This window comes from Aspergillus welwitschiae (assembly GCF_003344945.1).
Source record: "Aspergillus welwitschiae strain CBS 139.54b unplaced genomic scaffold BDQ94scaffold_39, whole genome shotgun sequence".
Taxonomy (NCBI): Eukaryota; Fungi; Ascomycota; class Eurotiomycetes; order Eurotiales; family Aspergillaceae; genus Aspergillus; species Aspergillus welwitschiae.
Window position 1 is genome coordinate 191,621 of NW_020798733.1, and position 25,061 is coordinate 216,681.

At 50.8% G+C, this 25,061-nt stretch overlaps 9 protein-coding genes across 9 annotated transcripts; 5 read left to right on the forward strand and 4 right to left on the reverse strand.

Moving 5' to 3' along the window:
• Window positions 1-108: 108 nt before the first annotated feature.
• Window positions 109-1,713, reverse strand: BDQ94DRAFT_182632 (UbiD family decarboxylase; the record flags this gene model as incomplete). The annotated part of the gene is made up of 2 exons (XM_026774208.1): window positions 109-692; window positions 745-1,713. The coding sequence occupies 2 exons, from the start codon at window positions 1,711-1,713 to the stop codon at window positions 159-161; spliced, it is 1,503 nt and encodes a 500-aa protein (XP_026622144.1). The 3' UTR covers window positions 109-158.
• Window positions 1,714-2,887: 1,174 nt separating this feature from the next.
• Window positions 2,888-3,743, forward strand: BDQ94DRAFT_162313 (BTB/POZ domain-containing protein; the record flags this gene model as incomplete). Its single annotated transcript, XM_026769521.1, has 3 exons — window positions 2,888-2,943; window positions 2,990-3,116; window positions 3,186-3,743. The coding sequence occupies 3 exons, from the start codon at window positions 2,888-2,890 to the stop codon at window positions 3,741-3,743; spliced, it is 741 nt and encodes a 246-aa protein (XP_026622145.1).
• A 1,046-nt stretch (window positions 3,744-4,789) lies between these two features.
• On the forward strand, window positions 4,790-5,768 carry BDQ94DRAFT_162314 (uncharacterized protein; the record flags this gene model as incomplete). The annotated part of the gene is made up of 2 exons (XM_026769522.1): window positions 4,790-5,024; window positions 5,077-5,768. The coding sequence occupies 2 exons, from the start codon at window positions 4,790-4,792 to the stop codon at window positions 5,766-5,768; spliced, it is 927 nt and encodes a 308-aa protein (XP_026622146.1).
• A 456-nt stretch (window positions 5,769-6,224) lies between these two features.
• Window positions 6,225-7,285, forward strand: BDQ94DRAFT_151051 (flavin reductase family protein). The gene is made up of 2 exons (XM_026767689.1): window positions 6,225-6,312; window positions 6,489-7,285. The coding sequence occupies exons 1-2, from the start codon at window positions 6,259-6,261 to the stop codon at window positions 7,155-7,157; spliced, it is 723 nt and encodes a 240-aa protein (XP_026622147.1). The 5' UTR covers window positions 6,225-6,258; the 3' UTR covers window positions 7,158-7,285.
• On the reverse strand, window positions 7,234-9,094 carry BDQ94DRAFT_174161 (Alpha/Beta hydrolase protein; the record flags this gene model as incomplete). Its single annotated transcript, XM_026772287.1, has 7 exons — window positions 7,234-7,565; window positions 7,613-7,828; window positions 7,876-8,173; window positions 8,222-8,337; window positions 8,384-8,698; window positions 8,750-8,834; window positions 8,882-9,094. The coding sequence occupies 7 exons, from the start codon at window positions 9,092-9,094 to the stop codon at window positions 7,234-7,236; spliced, it is 1,575 nt and encodes a 524-aa protein (XP_026622148.1).
• A 761-nt stretch (window positions 9,095-9,855) lies between these two features.
• BDQ94DRAFT_174162 (uncharacterized protein) lies at window positions 9,856-10,266 on the reverse strand (the record flags this gene model as incomplete). Its single annotated transcript, XM_026772288.1, has 3 exons — window positions 9,856-9,968; window positions 10,039-10,078; window positions 10,126-10,266. The coding sequence occupies 3 exons, from the start codon at window positions 10,264-10,266 to the stop codon at window positions 9,856-9,858; spliced, it is 294 nt and encodes a 97-aa protein (XP_026622149.1).
• Window positions 10,267-11,296: 1,030 nt separating this feature from the next.
• On the forward strand, window positions 11,297-13,054 carry BDQ94DRAFT_151054 (PI-PLC domain-containing protein). The gene is made up of 3 exons (XM_026767690.1): window positions 11,297-12,014; window positions 12,064-12,663; window positions 12,733-13,054. The coding sequence occupies exons 1-3, from the start codon at window positions 11,465-11,467 to the stop codon at window positions 12,957-12,959; spliced, it is 1,377 nt and encodes a 458-aa protein (XP_026622150.1). The 5' UTR covers window positions 11,297-11,464; the 3' UTR covers window positions 12,960-13,054.
• A 1,977-nt stretch (window positions 13,055-15,031) lies between these two features.
• Window positions 15,032-17,491, forward strand: BDQ94DRAFT_151057 (putative MFS peptide transporter). Its single transcript, XM_026767691.1, has 6 exons — window positions 15,032-15,578; window positions 15,624-15,746; window positions 15,790-16,012; window positions 16,061-16,429; window positions 16,483-16,637; window positions 16,685-17,491. Exons 1-6 carry the CDS (start codon window positions 15,245-15,247, stop codon window positions 17,365-17,367), a joined length of 1,887 nt encoding a protein of 628 aa, XP_026622151.1. The 5' UTR covers window positions 15,032-15,244; the 3' UTR covers window positions 17,368-17,491.
• Window positions 17,492-17,725: 234 nt separating this feature from the next.
• On the reverse strand, window positions 17,726-24,080 carry BDQ94DRAFT_174165 (NACHT domain protein; the record flags this gene model as incomplete). Its single annotated transcript, XM_026772289.1, has 3 exons — window positions 17,726-22,845; window positions 22,902-23,577; window positions 23,631-24,080. The coding sequence occupies 3 exons, from the start codon at window positions 24,078-24,080 to the stop codon at window positions 17,726-17,728; spliced, it is 6,246 nt and encodes a 2,081-aa protein (XP_026622152.1).
• Window positions 24,081-25,061: the final 981 nt, after the last annotated feature.

Sequence of the window (25,061 nt, forward strand, 5' to 3'; positions counted from 1 at the left end):
GTTTATATACCATGTTAATTCTTTACTTGCATACGATAAATAGTAGCGTGGAGGGTGGAAGAATGATAACAATATGTATTCACTTCTGTGTTCTAAGTATTATATTTTGCATGTACTTGCGACATTTATACAAATCAGTCTCAAGACGAGAGGTCTGGTTAGTTGCTGAAACCCATCTTCGTCCAGTTGTCCAACACCTTCTGCTTCAGATCCTCGGGATAAGATTGGTTGAAGTCAGCAGCCTCCCAGTTGCGACCAGTGGTGTACTCAGTCGGCATAAGAGCGTCGGACACAACCTTTCCGCCGCGGTGGGCGGGCCCATTCCCGTGTCCCATATACGGAATCAAGGGGAACCCACGAACATCCTCAAACAAAGTCTCGTCCATACCAGGACGGCAACGGGTGGAGAACGCCCAGAGCACATCCTTTCCTTCATAGACATCAATGTCGTCACCGACCAACACCAGACGATGAATGGTGTATCCGGCCTTGTGGTTGAAGACGACGTCTCCCACTCTCTTGCGGAATTCCTCAGACGTCGTCTTCATGCCACGTAGCTTCTCAGTATCGACCCGCAGAGCAACCCAGGTAACTTGAGACTCGAAAGGAGCGAAGGCATCAGTGATAGGGAGGTCATTCTGCTGGCAGAGCTTACGGATCTCCGCCGCAGCCAGAGAGCCGATCATGGTGTGCTAGACAGTGTTAGTCCTTGGCTATAAATGGCAGGACAGGGACTAAACTTACCGTTTCATCCGTCAAGCGGCCACAAGAAGACATGGGCATGATGGCGTTGTTGCGGTAGGTGATCCGGTTAACCTTGTATTTGGCGCCGAGATGAGTATCTCCGGGGAAGATGTAACCATGCATCTCACCGAAAGGTCCCTCTGGGCCTGTCTCGCTGATAGAGAGTGTGCCCTCGAGGACGATTTCTGAGGTAGCGGGGACATATAGATCGTTCGTATCACATTTAACAAGCTCCAGGGAAGATCCCGTCATAGCTCCCACGTACCCAGCTTCGGTGACACCATCGGGAATGGGCATGCTAGAGGCCATAATGGCAGCGGGTGGGACACCAAAGGCCAAAGCCCAGGGAACGTCACTGCGGCCTTCCTTCTTCCACATCTGGTGAATCTGCCAGATGTGCTGAGGGGGAATAACCAGGCCGGTCAGATGGTTCTTGTCATGGACCATCGCACGGGCAATAGACCAATTGGTCCAGGTTCCATCCGGAGACTGCACAATGTGCATGCCATAGGTTTGGATGTATTTACCACCATCCGATTTGTGAATAAGAGGAACGGGGAGTTCGGTAAGGTCGAATTCAGAGTCATCTAAGCTGTTCTCCTTGCATGGCCCGGTGGGCACAATGGTCGGAGGGATGGGAGGCATATCGCTGGCGGAGAGCATCTTATCGAGAATCTCACGCATTGAGGCCGTAGGTGGGAGGGCTAGGTGACGAGCAAGGCGGCCGTAGCGATCAGCAGACGACTTCCTGAGAGAGCCAGGAGCCCCAAGTATACGGAAGAGGCCATTTTTCATGCCGATGAGGTTGTTGAACAAAGGAGCCTTGTCGTTGGTCTCACATACTCGGCGGGTAATAGCAGCAGCTTCGAGATTGGGGTCAATTGGGGTATTGATTTCAACAAGGTCGTTGTCGACCTTGAGGGCTTCGACGAAGGAGCGGAAACACAGATGAGCAGGTTGCGCAGACATATTGATTGATACTAGTGTAGTGATGTTCTAGGGAGATTGAATGGACTGTTCGCAAACCAGCCTTCCCCTCCGAGGGCATTTATAGCCAGACATGCTGATACTCGCCGGCTAAGTCGGGTTTGCCTCAAAAGCTTTGACAAGTAGCCTTCATGATCTGGAACTTTCAACATGTAGACTTTGGGTCGGTGCTCGGAACTCGGGCTCGGGTCTCGGTAGCTCGCCATGTGGACTTGTTCCCTACAGGGATTGGCAGTACGGATCAACCGGGTTGAAGAACGTTGAATATGCTGCCCCACAGTGTTTTAGGGGATGCACCATGCAACACGGAAGCAAGTTTTAGAAGAGTAGCAGTCGATCAAGTTGCTTGTAGCTGTGTGTATGCTGTGGCGGTGTTGCCATCGGATCCGGAGCCACCTTCTTCCGGCAACACAGTTCAGAAGTAAACAGAGAATATCTCAAAGTGCGTTTGCATCTTCGCCTGTGTTCAATTCTAGCTTATAATTTGTATATAATAGAGATCTGTGTGAGAATTTTGCTTCCTTTGCATCTTACAGCTCTTGGCTAGTATCTGATCATCAGAAAATAGCAGAAGTGAAGTCATAATGAATGCCAGGGTATGCTTCCACTACCAAGCACGAGTGGAAGCTCAGACAAAGACTGCTTGGTGGAAATGATGTTGGTCAATCGCAAACCCTTCACTGAAACAACGAAGACTACAGATTAGTATTATGAGATTATTGACTACATCTCGGAATTTGCTTCGATAACTGCATTAAGAGCCTGCACAGAAATCTTGATACAAAATAGGAGGTAAAAGAGTTCACTCAGATCTGAAGTGTATCTGTACAACAAGACGGCTAAGAGGTAGACTCTGGCCTTGCCTTGTGGATGTGGGATCCAATCAACTCAATCCATTTTCTTTGTGTACTCTCTTGCGTCCATTGATCAATTACGCGTAGTGGTCATATGCTGTCAGTTTGCTCACTAACACAACAACCAGGCTTATCACTTTAACTCAGGAAATAGCCGTCATATGCGCTTTACATTGTCAAGCCAAACAGATACGACCTCAGTTTCTTCCCATTTTCTTCTCACCCCTTTCTCATTCCTTCCTCTACATCTCTCGAGCACTGATATAACACCCGTCAATTAGCGGCAAGTTCCTCTCTACAAGATGTCATCTCCAAGCGTCGATGTTAGGCCACAGGGGCCAACTAAAGTCGTTTCAGAGTAAGCACGACTCGTATCCTTATCGACAGCATCTCACGTCCACTAGCCTCTTCTTAAGCTCTACATGGAGCGACTTAACCATCGTTTGCGGGGATGTTGTGTTCCCAGCCCATAAATGCGTCGTGTGCCCTCAATCTGGGTACTTTTCTCGCGCGTGCAATAGCAGCTTCATTGTAGGTTTCTGCCGTTTTTCGATTCTACAATAATGAGAACGCAAGTAACACATGCACGTCCTAACTCAGGAATCCTCCGGAAAGATTGTGATAGAGGAGCTTGAGCCCATTTATCTTGAAAAGACCCTACAGTTTCTCTACAAAGGAGATTACACCAGACTGAGCGATATAGACACCTCTCCTACAGTGGAGTTTGGCCATCCCAGCCCCATCCCCAGTCCGATCGTTCGAAGCTTCCCACATACTACCTTGTCATCTGGGGCAAATGGTGGACTTTCGAAATTTCATGTCCATATGTACGAGCAAGGAGAATATTTCCAGATCCAGGACCTCAAAGAGAAGGCAAAAGAGCATTTCAAAGAGTGTTTCTTGCGTGACCTTGACAGACTGTTCTTCCGTTCAACTGTGAACGAGGTCTACTGTTCAACGATTGAGACGGATCGCGGGCTTCGAGACATCGTGATCGAGACCGTTCTAAATGATCTGCCCACGTTGATCAATGGAACCTCAACATATATCTACAAGGAGGATCTGCAAGAGATACCCGAATTTACAGTTGACCTGTGCATGGCAAGCCTTGCTCAGAACGTGTGCCTCATGAGCGTCATCTCAGAATGGAAAGGATAAACGAAATGGTAAGTTGATCATCTCTTTCCTTTCTGCGCGGTGTATGAAGAACATGGTAGGTGAAAACAAGGATACAATCCTGATTTCGAATAGAGACATGCAGAGGTCGAACGAGATACCCATAGTACCTGCCTAAATGTTGCCTGGTCTTTGCCTTGAAAGCTGACACTACCTGCGGTCTGCAATTATGTTTATATCTCTCTGCATTGTGGTCCGTACCTCATAGCAAGCTAGCAGCCCACACGGATCTCAATCAAGCCCTGCAAGACCATGGATAAAGAAGTGCATACAAAAAGACGGAAGAGACAAAGAGAGCTATAATCAGGCACCCCCAACGATCAAGTGTATAATGGGCAATTCCGGGAAATAGATTGGATGACGGTGTTTCTGGGTGATTGACATGGCGACTGAGCCAAGGCACACTACTTGCAACTGACAGATTGCCTTATCGTTGATAGAAGGTTTAATGCTCATGTGTTTGCCCAGAATAATCTTGGCGTGGTTGCACTCCCTTGGCCTGATTCGGGTCGAGTTTCGAGATCTGGGGAGAACAAAGCTGTATGACCCGAGCTGAACAAAGACTAGGTTCATCAGAAGTCAGAATAGCCTTTCCTCTTTTAATGAACTCTATTATCCACCATCCTAGTTGAAACTTCCGACAGCAAATCCTATACTATAGTCATTCTCACGGATAGCTACGGCCACTTATCTGCCATAGCATAGAGCCGCTCTTCCCTATGTTCTTGCCGTTGATGTCTCACATTTGTGCATTAACCACAATTGGAGAGCCCTCTAAACCTACACCAAGATGCAAAAATGGCATTTGGGGATGAACACGACTTCAAGCATTACGGGATATGCCAATAACCACAATCATGCTTCAATACTGTCCTCCTGAAAATGCAAAGCTGATCAGACATATATAACCAACACGCTACTCTTCCAAATCATCATAATGTTCTAAGATTCAGTCTTATTCCTGTTCTCTTTAAGTTTCCAACTCTTCGAAGAATTTTACCCATACTTCCCAACGCCCATAGTACACGATGCTGTGCTACTCTATTTGCTTTTTCCGAAGCCTCTGGCCCAGGGGTTCCAGGGAAGGATTCGACAGTGCCCGAGAACTTGCTCAATACCTGATTAACCATTACAATGATGTGAATGAAGGGTTTGGGAGACCGCTCAGTCTCTATGACAAGAAGGAAGGAGCCGATCCTAGGAACTGGACCCTGGACTACAACCCAATAAACTCCATGTTTCAACCAAGGATGGATGCCTACTGTACGTCTTTCTTTACTTATCCTCTATGCCTTATTATACTAACCTAGACCAGGGAACACCAAGATAACAAGCCCCATCATGAGTGGTGACCGTGCTCTGGAATACATGGGTTACTTTTTCGAAACGATGGATAAACTGTTCAAAGTGAAGAGCGACAACATGGACACGCTGCAAATCTACTTCATGCCAGCGGAGGGTATGTGGACGGCACAGGAACTCAAGAGCGTTGTTCGTGCCATCATCCACTTCAAGGACGTTATCGAGGAATTTGTGGACCCAGACTTACACAATGCCAATCGTGAGTACGATGCAACGAAGGAGATGAATCCAGAGGTCAAAGAGGCCCTGATCAATGGCTTGGAATTAGCCACTAGCTTCGATCACCTCCATCAGTTCCTGAGCTCGTCTTCTGGCCTGGAGAATTTCCGTAACTGGAAATTCTGGCAGTGGCCTGGTGCCAAGTGCAATACTTTGGTGTTTGTGCGCGAATACATCAGACTCTACAGCGATGAGGATATCAAGAATTGGTATATTTTCGTTGATACATTCATCGGTGCAGCTATGAATTCGCACGGGCCAAACATTTACAAATTTGACGCAAATATGGAGGGGCTGCAGCAGTTTTTGCTGCGTTATAACGAGGATGTTGATGTTCAATGGTTGTGTGCTTTCACGTCTCCGCCGTCGGACATGGTTTTGAGTAGTCAGGCGTTGACCAAGACCAAGAAGAAGGGTAGACACTGAGAGGCAGATTTTTTCGTCTATACGTATGTGTTTGGGCTAGAATGCAATTGCTTTACATGAAGATGACTCCCTAGAAGACTTCCTAAATCGTACTTAGTAGGCTGCATAAGACTACCCGAAGTGCTCTTAATACAGTGAACAAACAACACTCTCCCCGTTTAAACACATGACTTATCCACATTTATTGAGGAATATTAATTCAATGAATACCATGCCTATGCAACTAGCAGTAATGTCCCCCTTCCCCTGCACATCTATCAGCCGATCTCGGTAGTCGGGCATCTCGGGGATCGCCATCCCCCCAGCAAAACAGCATTCATTTTCCCCACCATTCTCGGAACCCGGGTCAGGCCTGGACAGCCGTACAAAGTACCATTCCTTTGCCGTGCCGTCTTCCCGGGGCAGCTGATATAATGATAACATCGCCCAACTGCATTGCATGCTTCAATTCAAGCAGGATAACCTTCCAAAGAAACATTACTCAAAGAAGATGTTCTACCAACCCGGCAAAACCGACCACGGCCTGCCCCATGATCCATTCAAGGTGATTAGTTGATTCCCCAACAACAACTTCAATTGACCAATAATTCATTCAATGATCTACCCCGCATATCTACTCCCCCCCTCACCATCTTACACCACCACCACCACCACACCGCAAAACTCCCTCAAACTCAAACTCAAACACTATTAATACTGACAAAACAATGAAAATTATAGGCATGCGTCGTCCCCCGCCCAATCGGCTGGATAAGCACAACTTCTCCCATCGGCACCCCCAACCTCGCCCCCTACAGCCAATTTACAAACCTAACCTTCGACCCACCCTACGTTCTCTTCAGCAGCAACCAGACTGTGTCAGGAGACCGAAAAGACACTGTCGTGAACGCCGAATCTACCGGCTCCTTTGTGTGGAACCTTGCGACCTATGACCTGCGCGAAGCGATGAATATCACGGCGCAGCAGTTTCCTTACGGAGTGAATGAGTTCGAGAAGGCCGGGCTGACCGCGGAACCATCTACTGTTCTTCCGGTGCAGGTGCCGATGGTGAAGGAGTCGCCGGTGCGGTTCGAGTGCGTGTATCATTCTACAATGAGACTGCCTGGGAATCCGCCCATGGGGACGGTGGATGTTGTGGTGGGGAGAGTGGTGGGCGTACATATTGATGAAAGGGTGCTTACGGATGGGATTCTGGATGTGAGAAAGACGAAGCCGATTGCTAGGTGTGGGTATTTTCAGTATGCGGTGGTTGAGGATACGTTTGAGATGGTTATTCCCGGGATGTCGGCGGATGTGCTATATGGGCTAGAGGGGAGTGCCAAGATGAATGGGGAGAAGGCGAGGGAAATTAAAGAGGGGGAGGGGAAGAAGGACCAGGCGCTGTTGTAGATTCAGTTGGGGTTTATGTATATAGGTGGAGATGGATTTGTGGATATGATGTATATACTACAATAGTGTGTATAGGCTACCCCCAGATTCTGAATGGGATAGATGAATTGAAACATCCCGCGTCGAGCCAGTCGCCTGTGATGGTCCGCACTGCTGTGCCGTTACCGAACTCCAGGATGAGTCCCCCGTTGGTCTCGTTGCCTAGATATAACGGCCATCCGACCGTCTCGCTGACGGTGGATGAGTCCTTTAGGAAGGCCAGTAGATAATCTTGCATCGTGGCAGAGGTGTCGACTTCCAACTGCGAGATCTCGCCGACGTCCAGATTATACGTACCGAAGATCATCAGCAGGTCGGTCCAGTGGAATGCTCCTAGCCACGGTACGGGACTGATATTGGAGAAGTTGCCTGTTTATGTTAGCACTATCTTCAGTATGGAAAGTCATTGGACATACCAGCCCAGTAGTAGCGATAGGTCTCGAGCCCAATGGACGCACGTAGCGCAAGGTCAGTCACCGCCAGACAGTCTGATTCGCCTTCTTCGATATTTACTGAGGTCGTGTTTGTGCTAGGGAATTCTCGCGCCGTGTCAGATCGAATTGACGGGCCTCGGGCAACCTTCCGCTCAAGGTAACGCTGTCTTTCGTCGGAGAAGATGTATTTCTCATCGGCTGATATTGTTAGTAGGGGCAGTTAAAAGAGCAAGATGGGTACATACGAATATAGTTCGTGAAAGCAATAGAAGGAGAGCTATTGTAGCGGTTGATATACTCCTCGATCTGCACCCAGGAAATCCCACGCATGCACTCCAGCTCGGCCTCGGCATTATCACCGTAGTTGCAGCCTAGTCCCTTGGCCACGATGTCAAAGTCTTGGTACACATCGGGCGTGGTAGAGAGGTTGAGTGTGGCAGATGCTCCTTGGGAGATGACGCCGAACTTGGCGGCAAGAGGCTCTTCTGGCCATGCGAGAGTGTACAGATGCGTCAGCAAAGCACCTTGTGACTGTCCCCATAGCTGCTTACTGTTAGCTCTAGTCATGTGAGAGGGAACTTGTAGTCTGACCATAATATTTTCGGGATTACCACCGAACGCTTCAATGTTCTCATATACCCACTCCACAGCAGCGCGCACATCCATCAGCGTAAGCGACGTATCATTCAACGCACGCGATTTGGGATCTATGCATGTCAGGCTGATATTTGCAAATATAGAGCAAATACTTACTGCCAAAAATATTGACGCGGTAATTGATGGTAACAACGATATGCTCCTGAGACCGAGATACCCAAGCAGAGGGCAGCTGGGACGGAATGTTGATACCCCCTGTGATGCCACCACCTCCCGTGACAAACAGCGCAACTGGCAGCTTGGATGTCTCATTAGCATACGATGGAGTCCACACCGCTAGGGACAGGCAATCCTCTGACGAGGACCATGCCGTAGAGCCCTGGTTGAGCCTTTCGCCGACATTGAGCAGCAAATTCTCCGGTTCATATTCATTCCAAAAATCGCTCTCTGCTGGAACATACTGTGGACAGGCTGAACTCGGGTTAATTGGAACTGCTCATAGTTGTATGGAAGACTACTTACCTGGGCCATAGAAGGTGGAGTCATATTTTCTGCTTGAGTTGTCAAGCCGATGAGGAGGAAGCCATCTTAGGTCCCCAATAGGAGGCTGGTCATGTCAGACACAGTATGACATGTGTACAGCGAGAGAATTACCTTGGCATAAGGAACTCGCAGAAACTGTCGAACGTCCGGGTAAGTGTCATTGAGCATACCAATGAACGTCCCTGTCCGTGTCTCGACGGTAAGGTTGGACCAGTTGGACAGAGTCCGTGGTTGCTCCCATGTCAAATTCGCGTAGTAGGGCGCATAAGTGCCCAAAGCAGAGGCAGCTAGCCCGAGCAGTCCAAAAGCCACACCCTGCACCATGATTCTATCGGATCTCCGTTCTTGTTGTCCCATCTACCAGAGCATGGGATATACAAGCCTTATATAGCCATGACGCGGGGTACCTTCGGCTTCCGGCTATACAAAAGATAGACAAACTCACCGTACGGCATGCACCTACACCGCTCAGCTAGTTAACAAATCTAACTAACAAACCTCGATGGCATGATGTAGAGTTCTCTAGTATCTGCGCACAGGATGGAAGCTAATGAAAAGGTGCCAACCACAGCCAAGGTTGTGGGGGAAAATCCGGGGTCCCACCCCCACGCTCCGCGTCTGGGCGCTGAACCAGCTTCGATTGGGAAACTAAGACCGAGAATGAAGCCATTCCGACGTGTGCGGGTTTAATTCTACATCAAATGTCGGACCACTGATCTCCGTTGTTGGCTAGAATTTGTTGAGCTGATGATGCTGACCGGCATCATGCTTGTCACTGACCCCACTTTAGACGGTCGACAGGTATGGGTTGTGATACAAAGTCAGCCCATACCGTGAGTAAGATCGATCTGGATGGCTTAACAATAGCTGCATGGTTCCAGCATAGAAATGAGGGCAATGTGAGGTATGTTCTTATTCAGTCAGTGCTGACGAAGGGTATAAATTGATAATCACTATTCACATCAGGCGAGAAACCAGTCACCACGGGAGGACAATATGTTTGCCGATCAGAAAGCCTTGGCAATACTATTAAATAGATAGTCCATTTCCAATCGGAGTCCACGTTCTCCAAGTCTAATCATTGTTCACTCATGGAGGTCCGGGCGGGCCAGGAGGAGGGGGAGGACCATCCGGGCCGTCGTCGCCGCAACAATCGCAGCAGCATTCGCAGCATTCAAAGCAGCAGACACCAGCGCAACTAAATCAGTTAGCACCATCCCCTCATTGGACGCAGAAGACTTACATTCCACAGCAGACTTCTCCTTCACCACCACCGCGGATCTGCAGCTGCATGGACTCTCCGGTGCGCTGTTCTTGTTAGGACCATGGCCGACTTTACGGATATTTCAGCATACCGGTTGCTCAGTAATGACGCGCTCCATGGAGGGACCGGACGGGCTAGCAGGCTGCTCCATCGTCAGGGTCTCAGGGTTCCATTTGCTTTCGGGCACGGCCTCGGAGGGCCTCAGCCACGACATCAAGCCACTGCCGAACATTTTGTGTGTCTGAATGACGAGTACAGGACGTGCAGATGTCAGGAGAAGGGACTACAAAGATAGGGGGCATTGCCCCTTAAAAGGAGCTCTCAAATGAAGCTCCTTCGCCAGGGGCCACAAGGGACGAGCCGCCGTCGTGCTGACCCACCTGCGATTGGGGCGATAACATGGCATTCTCGAAGCGACGCCCTCATAAATGGAATTGCGGTAATCCAGCTGCCTGACTATCACGGCTTCATCTTCTGCCGGGTCATCCGGCACGCATCTAGCCCGTCGTGTCCTTCAGGTGTTGCTTGGCATCAGATTGCGATAGGCGCCTTCGTGATGCCATTGGCTTCTATAATCCCCGGCGCATAGATGCAATAGGACCTGGGCTAATAATTGGACGCCACTTGCAGCAGCACTCGATTATGAAACGAATTCGCCGTTGGCAAGCGCTATGAAAGCGATGTGTCGTGTCCGAACCCAAAGGATGGGGCCGGAAGTCAGGAGTAGATGATTAGTTACGCCGGTTGACTTGGCACAGCCGATCGCCGATGGGTGCCACGCCTTTCAGCATTGTTGTTCCTGAACGTGTCGCAGCAATGATTACGGGTGGCTTAGCAGCACAGCGAATCAGTTGACTTATCGATAATGGGAGGTTAGTCTTCGTCAGTGTAGAACAATGCCTAAGTAATTTGCATTAGTATGCTTCCTTCTGTCAGGCTTGCAATGCGCGAAGAAGGATTGGTGGTTGGTCCCACCGGAAAAAGACTCTGCAGCAAACGCGGACTAACCGTGGACCACATCCCTAGGCAGAAAGATTCGCGGTCAGGTACCCTCACCTTTTCTGAATAGACGAAGCCAGGCATAGGGGCAAATAACAATTGGTGTAACTATTTCGGATGATGTCAGACACGTAGAAAGCCTGCCAGCGATTGCAAACGATATGCAACTGCTTGGGATGGATTTGGGCTGCGCGGGAGAATAAGAAAGAACCAAGCCAGCCAAGCTTTTCTTGCGCGGCACCGCCGACGTCACCCGTAAGACTCACTTTTGGAATCTCCGCGATCTGGGGATGCGCAATCTGTGGATTGGCCAAGAGATCGGCTCCGAGGCAGCCTCAGTGGCAAAGAAGATCTTTCAATAAAATCTCGTGAGGCCGCGATGTTTTAGGGTTGATCTGTTTTCCTCATCCGCGTGCTCCTTCACCATCACGATGCTCGCGATCGCGTATCTTTGGATTCTCCTGTTGCTGCGGGGAATCCACGTGGGCGCCAAGAGCACGAGCGAAGTCACCACCATTACCGACGATGCCTCTACAACATCTGCCTCGTCCACTCACTCAGGAACCGATAGCGATTCGATTATTGTCGTGACCACCGAAACTGCTGCTGCCGTTCCTACCGGTAGTTATCTCAGCTACACCACTACCATCACGGTCGGAGATAGCGTCTCCCAAACGACCTTCACCACCACCACCGCGGCAAATACAACCACTTCTACCAATGGCACCACCACTGCCACCACGACTACGGATACAAATGTGGTGGTCACCGGCACACGCAACTCCAGTAGCACCTCGACAACCACTGCGACCGAGCCAGCCAACTCGCAGCCTTGCAATGGCTACACCGAGTTCTGCAGCCGACAATACTCGAACATTACTATGGTCACGGCACACAACAGTCCTTTCGTGAAGAAGAACAACATCGCAGCGAATCAGATGTACAAGGTGAAGACTCAGCTGGAGGATGGAGTGCGCATGCGTAAGGACCACCTTCCGATACTAGCAATCCACCGCTAAAAACAATCCAGTATCCTTCGAAGCCCACTACTACGAAAACGACATCTACCTCTGCCACACCTCCTGCGACCTCCTAAACATGGGCACCCTAGAAGAGTACCTCACCACCGTGACCGACTGGATGAAGGAAAATCCCTACGATGTTGTAACCATCCTGATCGTCAACTCCGATTACGTTTCGCCCTGGAACTTTACCACTCCCATCGAGAACTCCGGTCTCATCGACTACGTGTACGAGCCGTGGAAAATCCCTATGAGTCTGGACGATTGGCCTACACTATCGGAGATGATCTTAAAAGGTAATCGCGCTGTCGTTTTCATGGACTATCAGGCCAATCAGACTGCTATCCCGTACATTTTGGACGAGTTCACTCAGATGTGGGAGACGCCTTTCTCGCCGCTGAATACTTCCTTCCCCTGCACAGTGCAGCGGCCCCCGGGGATCACGGCTGCGCAGGCAGAGGAGAGAATGTACATGATCAACCATAATCTGAATCTTGAGATCGTGTTTGAGGGGATCGATATCCTCGTTCCGGATACCGCGCAGATCAATGAGACAAATGCAGTGTCGGGGTATGGAAGTCTAGGATTGATGGCGAACAATTGTCGGGGTGAGATACCATCATCAGCACAGCACATATACGAGAGGACGACATACTGACATTGCCATTTTGTAACAGCAAAATGGGACCGTCCCCCCAACTTCCTCCTCGTCGATTACTATAACGATGGCAACGTCCAAGGCTCGGTCTTCGAAGTCGCAGCTCAAATGAACAACGTTACTTACAACGGGAAATGCTGTGGTGGATCGAGTAGTACGGCATCAAGAATCATGGATGTTTCGTATACTTGGCTTTCTGCATTTATTGCCATGGGAGTTGGTTTGTTTACTTTGTTTGGAGTATGATTTGATAGCTATATACCGCTGTGATGAGTGATGTAGATAAGACATAGCATTTTTCGCATTGTAATTAGATGCTAATAATCATGTGAGAATTGATCATTCCCATCCTCAGAAACATTCCATTATTATTCCCCGAGGGCAGGCAAATGCGGTAGTGTATCAAAGGAGAATAAAGCTTAGGGCAAGATTTAATCGGTCTCAAATTACTCAGTCCAGTTGGACATGCTACATCTTCTATCATTACCCCCTCGCCATATTATCAGAAGCTGTTGTTCCATGGTGCCGCCGCACGTTGGTTAGACTTGTTGTGGGAGTAATACGCTCATCTTGCTCTTCCTCTTAGCTAACGACAATTTGGGAGATATTGTCATAGATACCCATTTTTCTCTTATCCGGCACGATAATCTTTCTTTTCACTTGCCCCACTTCGACCCTGTATGTGATTGCTTTTATGTTTTTAGCTGCTTGTAGTGGGGAAGATTAGCAAGGAAGATCAGAGGCCGGGGGGATGCCTTCATGAAGCTGGAAAATTATCTGGTGAAGGGACTTGATCCAGGCTATGAATGTGGATTGATATGCATTGAATAGGAGAAATTAAAGCTCAATGCTTATCTATATCCATACTCCCAACCGGTGATACTACATAATTTTCACCACGTTATGCAGGCACTACACCATCATGTACAGAGTCACCCACTCCATTGGTCTGATCGCTAATGCACGGGATAATCATATACTCCTAAACAGGGTACTGACAGTGTGATAGAATGCTGACAACGATAGCTCTGCATACTTTCTTGCCGATACAGTGGATGATTGATGGCATATAAAAAAAGAATAGCATTTAGAAGGTTTTACACGCTGTTGTTGAGTATCAGAAGTCTTTTGCGGTATTGTTAAACATCGCGAGTAGTGGAGAAGCAGTTCTACATCATATGGCAGGTCCGGAGCGTTGAGGGATCTCCACAATGCATCGAGCCTCGGCCACATGGAATCTGAGAGGGGTGTGGTCAGATGCAAATAGAGATAGAGACTTTGTTACATGAGGCTCGTTGCAAACCCCTACGACTTCGTGGGCAGTCTAGAACGTGTCTCACCCCACAGGCTTCTTTGGGTTGAGTAAGAATCCCTGGTCGGCAATGATCATCGGTTGGTATGCGGGGAAGCAAGGAGCTACCCCATATTTTTTTTACCTCATCATCTCGCTTATATTCTCCGTTCCCATTTGTCGCAATCCTCTGGACCTCTCGAGAAATTAATATAGTCAGACCATCAACGACAATTTTTCAGGGTGTCCAAAATGATGGCAGATGCAGGGAGTGTATGTACACTGTCCTAGACAGCATAAATTTCTCACTTGCACATGATCGCTTGGCCGGACGACCCCTCCAGCGTATCATCTCATAGAAAGGTAGTGTCACCAAGAACTGTGGTGGCGGGAACAGGTATATTTCCACGTTTATGACTAGCATCCTCCGTCGGGCTCCCGCTCTTACTTTTTCCTTCTTTGGCCCCTTTGAGGTTAAAGTCCGAGATGGTGTAACAACGACCCTCCATGAGTCAAGGCAAGGGACTGTCGGGCTACTCCGATAGGGTCGCGTGGTGGCATCAGGACCCTGACATCCTAATCTTGGGGATTGGTGCAGTGTCAATTCTCTCAAAGCCATCATTGGTGCCTCCGGTCAAGCCAAGCCGTGAGGTTGCACCCCAGCCTGCCAGCCAAGCCCAACATTCCGCCAGTGCCACATTAACCACTTCCTTTCCCAAGACCTGCCAAGCCACCTCGACTCCCACGCACCAATCCGATTGTTCTCCTGGCCTTATCGCGGTGGCCATGAGGGAGAGTGCCCAGCTTGAGCTGAGACAAATGCCACGGCCTCGTTGGCTGATACCCCGGAAAGCATGACCGAGAGGGTGCCCGGGTCACTGAGGGGACATGAATAATAATTGTTTCTCGTTGCACAACCGGCGATAAGGCAGAATCTTGGCACCATATGGCGTGGAGGAACCCTCACTTTCCCCCGACTGTGTCGAGGACAGCCAGCCGATAAGTAGGCTCTTCCACCAAAACTCAACTTGCGCTCACTTCCTTCCATGATTGGAGGTGGCACAAAACAAGCGATAATGGTCGCCTCCCGCTCAGACTCTCATTCACTGCACAACTGATCGGCTGTGCGACCTTGGCCAGTCCATTTTAAAGACCTCTATTCCCCTGGACATCTTACCCCTCTCAACCGCGTTTTATCATTCTCTCTCCCCTCTGCGCGTCTGTCCTTGTTGCGCCCATCATGAACCCCTCAGACACTGCTGAAGTAGCAGAAATTGCAAAGTCGGCAGCCTTTGCTCATGATGCGCATCCAGATGAGAAGAGGGATCGAATCTCATCCGAGCTGCGTCCTGCCACCTCGCCTGAGATCGAGGAGGTTCGTGAAACAGCAGAGAAAGGTGGTTTCACCTCGTCGGCTGCATATGAAGACGATGCAGCTCTACAGAAAGACTTCCCTTCTCCGGATGAACTGAGGACTCTGCGTCGCGTCTCCGGCAAAATCCCCTGGACAGCCTATACTGTGGCCTTTGTGGAATTGTGCGAGCGCTTCTCCTACTATGGAACCACAGCAGTTTGTACGTACATCACTACCCCATTCCGTTCCCTGCTAACATTGACAGTCGTCAACTTTATCCAGCGTCCTCTTCCTGAAGGCTCATCTGCCGGTGCGACCCACGGCCTAGACAATCTGGTACCGGGTGCTTTGGGCATGGGACAGCAAGCTTCCACTGGATTGACCTTGTGTAAGTTGCCACATATACAAAATAAACAGCTGCTGACCGTCAGTCAACTCTTTCTGGTCCTACATCATGCCCCTGATGGGTGCCTACATGGCTGACCAGTACTGGGGTCGCTTTCGCACCATCATGTTCTCGATCGGTGTCGCCTTGCTTGGACATACCATTCTCGTCATTTCAGCCATCCCACCTGTTATTAAGAATCCACACGGTGCAATTGCTTGTTTCTCGATCGGTCTGGTTATCATGGGAGTGGGAACAGGTGGTTTCAAGTGAGCCATCGCTATAAACTCATGTCAGTCGCTTGCTAAGTGGATCAGATCAAACATTTCACCGTTGATCGCCGAGCAATATCGGGAAAGCAGGCCGTACATCAAGACCCTCCCTTCAGGAGAGCGCGTCATTGTCGACCATGCTGCCACCGTCGCGCGCATCTACCTGTACTTCTATATGATGATCAATATCGGCTCTATTCTTGGACAAGTGAGTATGGTGTATGCGGAGCGCTACGTCGGCTTCTGGCTCTCGTATCTCCTGCCAACCATCATGTTTACTTTCTGCCCTACCGTGTTGTTCATCTGCCGCAACAAGTACTACCTGGTTAAGCCAACCGGGTCGGTGTACCTGCAGGCCTTCAGGCTGTGGAAGCTGGCCATGGAGGGACGCTGGTCATTGAATCCTGCAAGAATGTAAGTTCCCTCACCGTGTAGAGACTCTGAAGGATTTTCTGATATTGGACCAGGTTCAAGAAGAACCCCACCCCCTTCTGGGATTCGGTCAAGCCCAGTGCTTTGGGTGCCAGTCGTCCCCAATGGATGACCTTCGATGATGAATGGGTGGATGAGGTAGCTCGTGGTCTGAAAGCATGCAAGGTGTTTCTATGGTACCCGCTGTATTGTATGATCTAACCCCTCCCTTGTCCCTTTCAAATACTAACTCTTTAGGGCTGGCCTACAACCAAATGTTAAACAATCTGACCTCGCAGGCGGCTACCATGCGTCTGGGCGGAGTTCCCAACGACATCATCAACAACCTCAACCCCCTCTCGCTCATCATCTTCATCCCCATCATGGACCAACTAGTATACCCATTTCTCCGAAGGGTCGGCATCCAATTCACCCCCCTTAAGCGAATCACCGCGGGCTTCATCGCCGCCGGTCTATCCATGATCGCCGCCACCGTCACCCAGTACTACATCTACCAAAAAGGCGAATGTGGAAAACAAGCCAACTATTGCTTGGATGAATACAACTCGCACTCGCCCATATCCGTCTGGGTTCAAGCGCTGATCTACATCCTGGGCGGCATTTCCGAGATCTTCGCATCCGTGACCTCGCTCGAATACGCCTTCACCAAAGCACCGCGCAACATGCGCTCCCTCGTGCAAGCCGTAGCCTTGTTCATGAACGCATTCTCGTCCGCCATCGGACAAGCACTTGTGGGGCTATCCAACGATCCGCTCCTGGTGTGGAACTACGCCGTCGTAGCAATTCTGGCATTTGTCGGCGCTGCCGGCTTCTGGTTGACCAACTATAAACTCGATCGTCAAGAGGATGAGCTGAACCATTTGCCGCAGAGTCACTATGAAGGTCGTCCCGAGGGACATCCAGATGAAGAGCAGCGGTAGGAGGGCTATGGGTCGAAAGGAATAATTAGTTCACTTATTAGGTAGTCTAGTGGAAACATGATTCAGATTCAGTATATTTTTACAGTTAGTCACATGAATTAATGTATCTTTGTTCATATCCTCCTACGACACCCCTACATTCATCCCACACCATATACTATGTTTATGCCTACGAGATACATTTATAGACGTTACACACTACGCAAGAGCCATATTAAGCGTCGCACAAGCAGTCAATTAGGTGTTAGGCAAGTAAGTGGAAAGCAAACTGATAGAGGGAATCAACCAAAGCCAAGTAAATCCAAGACAAGAATATCACAACATGAACCAATCATCAAATCCCATGCAAACATGATCATTACAATTCCTCCTCGGGCTCAACTGCAATAGGGCTAGCCTGGGTATCAAGAATATCCCAAGACTGCAGGTCCAGGTTCAACACATCCTCGTTGCTCGAGGCCTTGCCAGAGCCAAACGCCTTCGGGTTCCACTTCTCCACACCCTCGACTCCATTCAGATCCTCGAGGTATGCTCCGAACACATCCCGGTTCATACGCACGTAGTCCTGGTAGTCGCCGGGCCAGTCACCCAGACGCTCAACGGCCAGCTTGAAGAGCTGCAGGTGCTGGCGAACGCGCTGGGCCTCAGGAACAGTATCAGCGGTGCTGTCCTGCACATCGCCGTACATCGAGCCATCGATGCTCAAACTGGCCTCGAGGTTGTCCTCGTAGTCAGCATAGTAGGGGTCGCTGAAGGCACGAAGAATACCCTCGTGCACCTGAGCGCACTTCTTGTAGTAGCGGTTGGCCAGCTCCTTGTGGTTCTGGTGGCTGGTAGCCACCTTGGTGTACAGCTGCGTCAGCAGAGTCGACATCTCAAGCGTGCTGGGGTGACGAGGTCCGTGCACGCGACGGCAGTTGTAAGTGATGTCTTCGGCCAGACGAATAGCGTCCTTGTACTTGCCGATCTGGAAGCGAGCGATAATGAGACGGTGGCCGAGAGAAAGAGTGTAGGAAGGCCAGTTGCGGTGCGCCTCGCGGCTGTCCCACAGGATGGTGAGGAGCCAGGCGAGGTTGCCATAATCCTTCAGCTCTCCCAGCAATCCAATCAGCTTACTGAGCTGCTCAAAGTTCACGCCGCCCATGTCGAGCTTCAGACCCTTGATGACGGTAAGCGCTTCCTTAATGATAACAGAAGAGACACCCAGCATCTTCTTCCGAGAGGCTTCGTCAGGACGAGTGACGAGGTCGCGGCCTGCAATAGTCATACCAAGAGCGAAGATGAACTTGACGATGCCAACAGAGCGGTAGACCTCTTGGTGAGACTTGATGTAGTGGAAAGAGGCAAGGGCAAGGTCGCAAGCGCTACCCCATCGCTGGCTCTTCAGCAGCTGGTCCACGTAGTCATTGCTAGTGATACCGATGGAGCGGACGAAGTCGTCCGAGCGGTGGGTGCTGAAGTGACGCAGGATTGTCTCAGCAAAAATGCGTACCTGCGCAGGCTCGGTCAGCTTCACCCGCTTGCCCTCGGTAGCGACGAAGTAGTCCACAAATTCGTCAAACACGCGAGCGGCAGCGGTCTGTCGGTTGTTGGACAGCAAGAAGTGGTACAGGCGCGCGGTGGACACAGAGACCGTGTGAATGGAGCTCGTCTTGGACTTGGTCAAGCTTCTGAATTCTTCGAAGTAGACATATTCGGTCGTCAAAGCGGCCAGGATCTCGGTGATCGTAACTGACGTGCTACGGCGCAGACTGTACTCGAGCTGTGCCAGGAAACTGAGGCTCTGACGCTCCTTAGAAGCAAGGTCGAACTGCACGGACTTGACGTTGGAGGTATCCTTCATAACAATCTGGCGATAGATCTCTTGAGTAAGCTCGGTCGCCTTTTGGATCTGGTTGGATGCGATGTAGCTAGACGCGATAGTGGAGGCGGCCGCAATCAACCGAGTGGAAGACGTCTCGGACTTCAGAATTTCCACGGTCGCTTCCTTGAGCTCGCTCAATACAGTCTCAGTTTCCTTGCGTTCGGCGTGGAAAGCGATCATCTGCTTCATCCGGGTGAGGGATTCCTCATGGGCCCAACCGTGGGTTTTCCGCACCGTCGTGGTGCGCTTCTTCAATACCTTCAGAGCGCGGTCGGCCTGCTGCGAAGTCACAGACTCCGCATTCTCCGTCACGAGCGCTGCCTGCTCTTCGTAGATAGCGTCCAGGGTATTGGAGATCTCTCCAAGATCGATCTCCTGAGACTTTGTCGCGAGCAGCTCTTCGTAGATGTTGATGGCCTGGACCTCATACGACTTGGACTCCTGGCACAGCTTTGCGAGGGTCAGAGATGCCTGCAGGCTGATGGTAGCGGTAACACCAAACACCGCCTTCACCTTGGTCTGGTATTCAACAGTGACCTGGTGCAGAGCAGTAAACTCAGTGCGAACGCTGCGCAAGCAGTGAGTGTACCGGTTAAAGATCGTCTGCACGAAGGTCTGGTCCTGGAACTTGGGGCTGAGCTTGGGATTGCTGATGAAGGAAGTGAAAAGGATCTTGAAGTGCTGCACAGCATCAGAGTACCGGCCTTGATTCCACAGCTCGGTCGCGACAACGACCAGCGGCTGGAATGCTTCGGGATGGCAAGTAGGAGATTCCTTGTTCAGAGTGCGAACGATCTGCAGGTAGTAATCAACAAAGATGGGGCGAGGGTGCGTCAGCTCGGCCAAAGTCCACAGGGTCTTGATCACAATTGCATCGCCAGGGCCGTAGTGGCCGACGTAGTCATTCAACAACTCCTGGTGGAGGCTAATGATCTTGTCAGTCTGCGAGTTGCGCTTCAGCAAGCGAAGCAGCTCGTCCGTGTTGCGTTGCCTGAGCTTGTCGTCGACCTTTCGACCGCCCCGTAGCGCGCGGTAGATACGGACGCGGATATCTTCCTCCTTGCTCAAGCGACGACGAGAATAGTAGCACTTGCTGAGACGCTCGGCAAGGTCGATACAGCTCTCTACATGCTTGGAAGGGAGGGTAACATCTTGCAAGTTCGGGGCGAAGAGTGCAGGCCAAACACCGTGGAGAACCTTCTTGATCAGCCGAGTTGCGGCCTGCCAGCGGTGCTGTTCAACATATTGAGCATAGAGCTCGGTCGTCGCAGTGAAAGACATCTGGGACATGGTGGTAATGGAGCTCGATGCCTCGTAAACCATTTCCTCAACCGTGGTCTCAGACATGACCGTTTCGGAGCTGAAGGACTGCATGACCTCCTTCGATGTGGACTCGATGCTCTGCTGTACCTCTTTGTAGCTTGAAGTCTGGGTGCGGTTCGTGCTCTTGTAGTACTCAGAGCAATGCTTAAACACGGTCAGAGCCAGGGTAGAAATGCCGACCACCTTCATCATCTTTGCGATCTCCTGGAAGTAAGAGACCGAGGTATCAGAGATGGTAAGGCTAGTCTGCTCGTGCTCCTGCCAGGCACTGGACAGAATGGAAGCAGCTTGGTATTCCTTCTTCTGGGACTTCAGAAACTGAGAGTAAGCAAGAACAGACGCCAGCTTCCTCTCTTCCCACAGGGAAGACATGTTGGTGCGGCATTCCTTGTTCACGCGCTGCCAGATTTCGACGTAGATGCGCTCGGCGAGGTCGATCTTGCCCTGCGCAGTATACTGTTCGGCTTCCTTGATCAAGGCTTCAAAGTTGAATGATTCAAAACGTTCAATCAAGGAGTCATGTTCTTCAATCTCCAAGAAGTCGTTGATTTTGGTCTGGACAACCTTGCCGCGATGTCCTCTCACGCGCACTCCCCAGTCACCATGGAATTCACGTGACTCGATGCCCTGCTCTCCGACGGTGAGGATTTTAATGTGCTTGCTGATTTCCTCGGCCTTTTGGAACTCCTTGATCGTTTGATAGTGTTTGACCAACTGCTCCCGGGTGGAGATGACCATCTTGTGGGACTCGCCGTAGAGCTTCGTGTAGCAAGTGACTAGGAGATTAAGAGTCTCTTCGCGCATAGTCATAATCTCCGTCTTGCTCTCCGTCACGCGACTGACGGTCAGCTCCAGGAAAATGTTGGCCAATTGTGCCGTGAAGGACGGGCTGTTGACCAACAGTTCGCGGCTCAGGCGTGTAGCCTCGAACAACAGGGGTGTCGCCTCCGGAATATATTCAACGTCACGGAAGAACAGCGCAAGGTTGATGATAGACTGAAGAGTAACCCGGTCCTTGGGGTTCAGAATTTGGCGACAAATAGTAGTCACAGTGGTCTGGTAGGTCAACAATTCAGGCGTGGGCCTGTTCGCCCAGAGAGCCCTCTGAAGCAGGAGAACGGTGATCGAAACCGGCCACACCTTGGCAAACTCCTTGGCAGCAGCCGTCTCACCCTGGTTGATAAAGACGGTTGTTTGTCTCAGATGAGACACCCAATACTGAACCGCAAACTCAAGCAGGGGGTATCTGCTGACCAGCGAATCGGTTTCATGGCCGATGAGAGGGGAGAGAGACGGCTCCTTACCCTGAGGCTCGGTCACATACGACTTGATATAGATCAACAGCCTAGTCACAAAGTCGGCGTGACGGTCCTTGACGTTGGGGATCAATTTGCCTTTGGAAAAGACATCCAAGACCGCTTCTCGGATGAGGCCGTGACGAAGATAGACCTGCCCGTCCTGAACAAACACCAAAGAGTTGACAGGCTTAAGGACCTTGCGTGGTTCAACCTGGTAGCCCTCGGCGATCGCCAACTTGTCAACCTGGATAGAGGCCAAAGTCTGCAATTCCTTGATCAGAAGAGGGCGATCAGCAGTCGCGAGCCACAACAACATTAGGCGAGCCTCATCGGTTACGCCCTTTTGCTGCACTGTTTCGAGGACGAGATTGGTGATGGTCATCTTAGCGTTGACAACATCATCCACCGCTTTGTTCAGGGTATCGGCATTATCCGCGCTGCGAACGCGCTTCGAGGCAAGCTTGGCCCACAGGAATGAGCCCTTGGACGCTTCGGTGATACGATCCACAATCGATTCCTGCTCAATATCATCAAGCTCAGGGAAGACGACGCTTTCCTTGGCCTCCAGGAACTGGCTCCGCACAACGGTAGCAATGTCTTCGAAAATTCGCTCATCTGTGACCGGCACAGTGATATGACCTGGCGCCTTAGCTGGCGTCTCAGCACCCAGGGTGATCAGCTTCACGTTTGTGCCCTTCGTTGTGGCAGCGCTCAGCTTCTGTAGCAGCACGGATTCACCACAAGAAGCCTCGTCAATACCATCAACAACAATGACCAGTTCCTTGGCTCCGTGAAGGGCGGCAACCAACGCGCTCTCCAAGGCATTCCAGAGGATATTATCGAAATCATTATCGTTCGTGGCCTTCTTGCTGCGTTGGAAGGCATCAGTCAGGATTTGGAGCAGCTCGACGTTTCCAATGCGCTTCTCAAAAAGCTGCGACAGAATGGCCTTGACGATAGCCCGGGGTCTAGTCCCGGCAGGAAGACGAGCATCTAGATTTTAATCAGTAAAAGATGGATTAGAGAGGCCAAGATCTAATTGGACTTACTGATGGGAACAAACAGAGTCTTGTAGGGGACTCCGCGGATCGCGTGTTGCAAGTTGTCAACAATCACAGATGCCAAAACAGTTTTACCGGAGCCTGGCTTGCCCACGATGGACATAACCTTGTTCTCGCTCGTTACGAAGTCAAACAGGGCTTGCTTGACCCAGCGACAGGTGTTCTCCTCACGGTCATGGGCAAGGTGTGAGACGGTCTCAGCAACATTGGAGAGGACACGATCCTCGGGGGTGAGCCAGGATCTGACAGCCCTAACATCGGCGACTGGAGGTTCGGAAAATGTCAGTTTATGGCTCGGTTTCAAAGAAAGGGAAGGAAGCTTGCCTTTGGTCTCGTCACCACGTTCCTTCAAAAGCTGGTGCTGCCACATGGACTCGCTAATCTCTTCGCAGGCACGGCGGAATCTGTGAATTTGCTCCGGGAAAGCCTCGTAGATGTTGATGTATTCCGACTCATCACCTAGGCGGAGAACGGCCTTGTGGAAGTGCATGGCCACACTGGCGACCAGGTGCACCAAGTCCTCCAAGGCCTGCACCAGCTGCCTACGGATATCACTACTCACACTAAAAAGCGCGGTCCGTTCGAGAAGGTTTCCGAGGGCTGTGGAGTTGCTATAGAAAAAGCCAAAGGATGTCATCAAAGCGGAGGCATTCTCGTCACCGAGCTAAGATGAATGACCATTAGCGTGGTTCTCGTACCTAATCCGGGCGATCATACCTTGAGAAGGAGAAGGCAGTATCCGTAGGCCATCTGGAAGGCAAGGCCGCTGACGTTGGTGAAGCCCTCAATAGCCTCTTCGAAGGACCGGAGTCTTGTAACGAAGAGCTGCGCCCAGCCAAGGACTTTGTCATAGTCGCTGCCGTCGGGGGGCACAAGGGTCATACGCTCGTCCTGAATCCAGGACAGGACCATTTCATAGGAGTCACCCGAGATGGTCAAGCCCAGCTCATCGCCGGTCTGGCGCTGTAGGATAGACAACTTCCTGGAGAATTCCGTCTCCTGAGGGTCGAGCCTGCGGGAGGACACCCTTCTGGAAGTGATTGAGCGAGACATACCATTATTGGACATTGTGTCACTCTCCGCGAACCCCGAGATACGTCTGGGCATCTTGGGGGAGAGGGGGGAAGCAAAGCTGCTAGGGACGGGGGACAAGATAGATGGAGCCATTGTGATTGTTTGGGTATCAGCAAGATCTGGGATTTCTGTGGGCCTCGAAAGTGTTGTGTTCTTCACGGGAGAAGGAGTGCGAGTGAGTTGTGGCGACTGCTTGGGGTATCTGGAGGGGTTGACTGTAGGCCGTGGAGGAAGGTCAGGCTCAGCAGAGGTCTCTCCGGAGAAGCAGCGGCAACAACTCACTATACAAGAAAAATAGCGACGCAAAACGGCAACCTAACACATGGAAGAATAAAGGCTTTGATTAAGAGGTTTATCCTCGTATCGATCTGAGGGAGAGGAAGGACTCTCTCTGTGGGAGGAAAGATCACTTTAAATAAGTAGGAAAAGCAAAGGAAACCCTGGACAAGGGGGGTTGGATTGGGTTACCGGGGGCTGATGCAATGAGGTGGGCTGGTGTGTGAGCACGATTCATGAGCGAGCAATAGTGGCAAGCTTAACACCCCCCCATCCACGATAATACCTCTTGCAGCATAGCGTGGCTGAGAGGAGTCCGATCCCGATGGGTCCCCCTGTATCTTTGGCCTCTCAGCACCGTCAGAACGGCTGGGAATTCCAAATCAAAGTTTCTTTCGGAGAGGACCAATAGAGAGATAGCTGTCAATGGGGTTGCAAAACCCATGTCTTTGACTCTTTGCATCCCCTCCGACGATCAAAGTTTGGTCTCCATGGCATTGACATCACGGGTGCAGGGGATTCGCCGCTGAGCACCTGCAAAGGGAAACGGAGGGGAACAGCGTCGTGATGACACGATGAGCGTATCAGAAAGGGAGGTGAACTTTCTGCGCAGTGCGTCCCAGCCTACAGTGAACTGAGTACTGACCCATTCCCTGACCGTGCGGACGGGATGGGCAGTGGAGCGACACAGGCCAGTCTGGACGAGTGCAATGTCCCTCTCCACATTAGCACCGGTGTCTCGGGACTTTCTGTCATTCAACACGGGCCATATCCCGTATGGTGCCCACACCCACGAGC

Excerpts from the sequence above, each read along its gene's own strand:
- BDQ94DRAFT_151057 (XM_026767691.1), top strand. The coding sequence starts at position 15,245 with ATGAACCCCTCAGACACTGCTGAAGTAGCAGAAATTGCAAAGTCGGCA. Across the intron at positions 15,747-15,789 it reads TTCCACTGGATTGACCTTGT|TCAACTCTTTCTGGTCCTAC; the intron begins GTAAGTTGCCAC and ends GCTGACCGTCAG. Across the intron at positions 16,638-16,684 it reads TCTATGGTACCCGCTGTATT|GGCTGGCCTACAACCAAATG; the intron begins GTATGATCTAAC and ends CTAACTCTTTAG.
- BDQ94DRAFT_151054 (XM_026767690.1), top strand. The coding sequence starts at position 11,465 with ATGCTCGCGATCGCGTATCTTTGGATTCTCCTGTTGCTGCGGGGAATC. Across the intron at positions 12,015-12,063 it reads GGAGGATGGAGTGCGCATGC|TATCCTTCGAAGCCCACTAC; the intron begins GTAAGGACCACC and ends AAAACAATCCAG. Across the intron at positions 12,664-12,732 it reads GATGGCGAACAATTGTCGGG|CAAAATGGGACCGTCCCCCC; the intron begins GTGAGATACCAT and ends ATTTTGTAACAG.
- BDQ94DRAFT_151051 (XM_026767689.1), top strand. The coding sequence starts at position 6,259 with ATGTTCTACCAACCCGGCAAAACCGACCACGGCCTGCCCCATGATCCA. Across the intron at positions 6,313-6,488 it reads TGCCCCATGATCCATTCAAG|GCATGCGTCGTCCCCCGCCC; the intron begins GTGATTAGTTGA and ends TGAAAATTATAG.